General features: G+C 36.0%; 1 protein-coding gene across 1 annotated transcript in view; it reads right to left on the minus strand.

Annotated features, from left to right (window-relative positions):
- Positions 1 to 4600, minus strand: part of LOC107676012 (transcription initiation factor TFIID subunit 5-like) — a 15024-nt gene that overhangs the window by 8825 nt on the left and 1599 nt on the right. The window contains exons 2-9 of the mRNA XM_016470534.1: positions 4176 to 4395; positions 3706 to 4021; positions 2939 to 3102; positions 1861 to 1996; positions 1670 to 1790; positions 1410 to 1539; positions 1054 to 1218; positions 348 to 525 (exon numbers count right to left, since the gene is read on the minus strand). Of these exons, the coding sequence (XP_016326020.1) occupies positions 348 to 525; positions 1054 to 1218; positions 1410 to 1539; positions 1670 to 1790; positions 1861 to 1996; positions 2939 to 3102; positions 3706 to 4021; positions 4176 to 4395 (1430 nt within the window). The remainder of the gene's footprint in view (positions 1 to 347; positions 526 to 1053; positions 1219 to 1409; positions 1540 to 1669; positions 1791 to 1860; positions 1997 to 2938; positions 3103 to 3705; positions 4022 to 4175; positions 4396 to 4600) is intronic.

The following is a 4600-nucleotide window of genomic DNA, read 5'->3' on the forward strand; positions in this document are numbered from 1 at the left end:
ACACCCAAAACTGTATATGGCGTCATAATGAAGACGAACTATATGTTTATACGTGAAATTCTGGAGGAGACGTCTCGTGGTGACGTAATGACGTGTGCCATTAATCGAACTATCTACTATAACATGTAAAACGGGAACATGAAAGGAATATTCTAAAAGCAACTCATGTAAACACCTTAATCGTAATATTGTCTTATTCAGAATAACGTAAATAATTAGATGATGTCCATACTGATGTCCATGTAAACGTAGTCAGTGATGCAACGCTAATTCAAATACAAATTAAACGAATGGGACTTCCTGTCAAGTGCTCATTTCATTCAGTCTCCTTTGGAAGCTTTCAATACCTTGTGACCTGTGAAAAAGCGGACACAGTTTCCATTCAGGACATCCCAGAGGCGTATAGTGCGGTCGGTCGAGCCTGTGACCACATAGTTAGAGTTGGGGTGGAATCGCGTGCAGGTGACGTCAGCTAGATGCCCAGCAAATATCCGCAAGGGCTGGTAATGATCTGTCGCCCAGAGGCTGGGAATCAAAGAAAGATATCCTATTTGATTAAGGTCTTGAAAACATTTGCAATATCTTGTCATTCATAGATGGGTCTCTTCATAACCAGATTTGGAAACAGGCTATATGATAATCATAGAATGCCACGCTATTTGGGTGGGGGAATTTTACTTAAAGAAAATAGGAATATATATACAGTATGTATGTATGTATATATATATATATATATATATATATATATATATATATATACATATGAAGTTCTTGTGTACATAATAACAGGTAGTTGCACACACACACACACACACACACACACACATATATATACGTATATTATAATTTACATTATATATTTATACATATATTGTTATACATTTTGGTAGGATATGCCTATACAGTACATGTATTAGTATACGCTAATTTAAATAAACCCACATTGTCATAAATGTATTAAAAACAGTTAAATAAAACATATAATCATAAAAACATAAAAATATATGTTGATTTAATTAATAACAGCATTACAATAATGAGAATCTACTGTACCGTGCTACTCTGTCATGTCCTCCAGACACAAAGTAATAACCAAAGGGTGAGAAGTGAGTGTCCCACACTGGATAGTTATGTCCTTTATACCCCACGAGACACGTAAATGTTTGCAGGCTCCACAGTCTGACTGTACCGTCCTCAGAACTGGACAACAGATAGTTCCTGAGAGACACAGAGATATTAAAGCACACTGTCAGATCTGCTGCAGAACGCTTCAAAACTGCAGGAAGATAACGAATCATGCAAAACATGTTTAGTCAATAGCATAGCAATTGATTGGCTGTTCTTATGCTTACACACCTTCCCTGTTATCTTGTTTTACTTAGAGATACTTTAGAGGACACGTCTGATACCTGTCTGGACTGAAGCTGACACCGTACACCGGCCCGCTGTGACCGTAGAGGTTCTTCGACTCACTGGCCGTCTTCTCATCCATGATCCTCTCCAGAACGTCATCAGACTCTTTATCAATCAGATTCAGTTCTAGAGAATCGGACAGCGTAATTGAAATCATACATTGCTTACACTAAGGTCCAGAAGTGGAAAATTTGGGGTTGTTTTTAAAGCTTGAAATAAAGGTGAGATATCAAATAGTGATTATGGAGATACATACCTGCTGCAGATTTGACCTTGCGTAATTTTTTAGGTGTGGCGCTCCATACGCGGACTGTGGAGTCTGCAAACCCTCCCGCTAACAGACTGGAGTCATCAGTGAAGTCTACTGCCGTCAAACCCTGAGCGACAACACACAATAAGCATTTGTGAAGTCAAGCAACACTAAACATCAACAAAAACACTGCCAACCTGGTAGGCATTGAGGAATGAATAAAAGCAAATGGAAGGCAGGTTCTCCGGGCCGAGCCGGATTCTTTTGGTGCTCTCCTTCATGTACATGATCTTGTCCAGTTTGTCTGAGTCCTTCAGCTCCGGCAGAGGGATCCTGTCAGACAGAGAAAAGAATAGCAGGTTATGAAACTATACATCCAGTTTCAAATCTTTTCTAAGCATCATCTAAATTCTAATGAAAAAAAAACATGTCCAATACACACTACCTTTCAAAAGTTTGGGGTTGGTAAGATTTTATAATGTGTCTGAAACAAGTCTGTTTTTAAATGTATTTAAAGTAGTGCTGTCAAATGATTAATCGCGATTAATCTCATCCAAAAGAAAAGTTTTTGTTTACATAATATATGAGTGTGTACTGTGTATATTTATTATGTATATATAAATACAAACACATGCATGTATATATTTAAGAAAAATATATGTTTATATATTAGATATTTATATATAATATGAAATGTAATAATATACAAATATAAATGTATATACATGTAAATATTTTCTAAATATATACTGTATGTGTGTGTATTTATATATACATAATAAATATACACAGTACACACTCATATATTATGTAAACAAAAACTTTTATTTTGGATGCGATTAATCACGATTAATCATTAGACAGCACTACTTTAAAGTAACTGTTTTCTATTTAATATATTTTAAAATGTAATTTATTTCAGTGATGCAAAGCTGAATTACCATTACTCCAGTCTTCAGAGTCACATGATCCTTCAGAAATCATTTAATGATTCTGATTTATTATCAACAAACATTTATTATTATTATCAATGCTGAAAACAGTTGTGCTGCTTAATAATTTAATGTAAACCATGATACATTTTTTCTGTATTCTTTGATGAATCGAAAGATTCAAATAATTTATTTAAAATAGAAATCGTTTGTAACAATGAAAACATTTTCAAAAATATGAAAACATACTCACCCCAAACTTTTTAAACTGTAATGTGCAAGTATATTCAATCTGAATGAAATGGGTTTTTCATAGTAGCTGAATACTGATCATCTGTCATACCTGTTCTGTTGAGGAGCATTGGGGTCTTGTTTCTTACTCTTGGAGCCCATACTGTCCTTTTTTGTTTTCTTCTTCTTGGGCTTCCCTTCCTCATTTTCTGCTTCATCATCTTCATCATCTAACGGGACCTCAATCTCTGGCTCCTTTAGCAGCCCGTAGAATACCTGGTACCATTAGAAACAAAACAAACATACATCATTAAAACACACAATCATTTTCAAATCAGAGATGATTTCAATTCAAGAGACTGCAATTATGAGATGATTGTATAAATCACTTTAAATGCCTTTCCTCATAATTTCCTCAAAGAACAAACTTTCTCATTATGATCCCATCGAGTAACTTAATGATATTACAAAACATCCCTAATACACTAGCTTTCAAAAGGATTTTTTTTTTTACAGAAATTAATACATTTATTTGTATTATTTGTACAAAATATTCCTACTTCAAATAAATATTGTTCTTTTGAACTTTCTGGAAAAGAAAATCACGGTTTCCACAAAAATATTAAGCAGCACAACTGTTTTCAACACTGATAATATTTTTAATTGTTTCTTGCGCAGCAAATCAGCATGTTAGAATGATTTCTGAAGGATCATGTGACACTGAAGACTGGAGTAATGTTGAAAATTCAGCTTTATTTGACTGTTTTACTGTATTTTTTGATGAGCATGAAAGAGTTCTTTCAAAAACATTAAAAAAAAAAAATCTCACTTATCTCAAACTTTTGAACTGTATATTTTCCATTCGGAAACATATCTAACCTTGGCTTTATTGACTTCTCGTCTGGTCTCTCCCGCAAAACTGCCGGACATGCTGTCGATCTGGCTCTTGCTGCGTGGCATACCGTCAAAGATGTCGATGTACAAGTGCTCCTGAATGATGTTCCATATCTGGTTATTATGCCTTTCCTGCAAGTGTCTCTTGAGCAGCTGGTACGAGTCTCGGGAGATGCGCAGCACGAAACGGCTGGTACGGAAGTCCAGCAGCGCCTCGTTCCCCTTCAGGTGCTCTTTCTTAGTGAGGCCGCAGAGAATTCGCAGGTCATCCTGATAGTAACACTCCTGATCGCCGCTGAACCTATCAGCACACAGGAAACGAACTGGTTAAGCCACCACTGAAGAGTCCAGTGTTTAGATTTACAGAATAAAAATGGGCATTATTATCAAATGACATGATGATCATCATGTCATCCCTGATTAATTCCACAACGTAAACAAGATCTGATGCTTACTTCTCAAAGAAAGCCTTTGCTTTATTCTCATGGTTGTTGTAGACCAGCTCCAGGTACATGTGAACGAACAGAGGGTAGAAGAGCTGGGACAGCTCCGCTCGGTGACAGTCCAGCACGGACTCGATGAAGTTCTTCAGGCTGCTGTAGTACACCTGATACAGAGAGGGATCCCCCTGCTGACTGTACGCTGACAGCACCACACTGACATCCGGCTGGTCATCTGCACCAGACAACATAAACATTAATGTCAAATCACACACATAGATGTTGATGATATAACTGCATATTGAAAAAGCAGGTAAATCACAGCAATAGATGCTACACAGTACAAAGACATAAGATATACACATATGTACACACACAAACACACACACACACACACATATATACATATACATATATATATATATATATATATATATATA

Source organism: Sinocyclocheilus anshuiensis, unplaced genomic scaffold (assembly GCF_001515605.1).
Source record: "Sinocyclocheilus anshuiensis isolate Anshui unplaced genomic scaffold, SAMN03320099.WGS_v1.1 scaffold469, whole genome shotgun sequence".
Lineage (NCBI taxonomy): Eukaryota > Metazoa > Chordata > Actinopteri > Cypriniformes > Cyprinidae > Sinocyclocheilus > Sinocyclocheilus anshuiensis.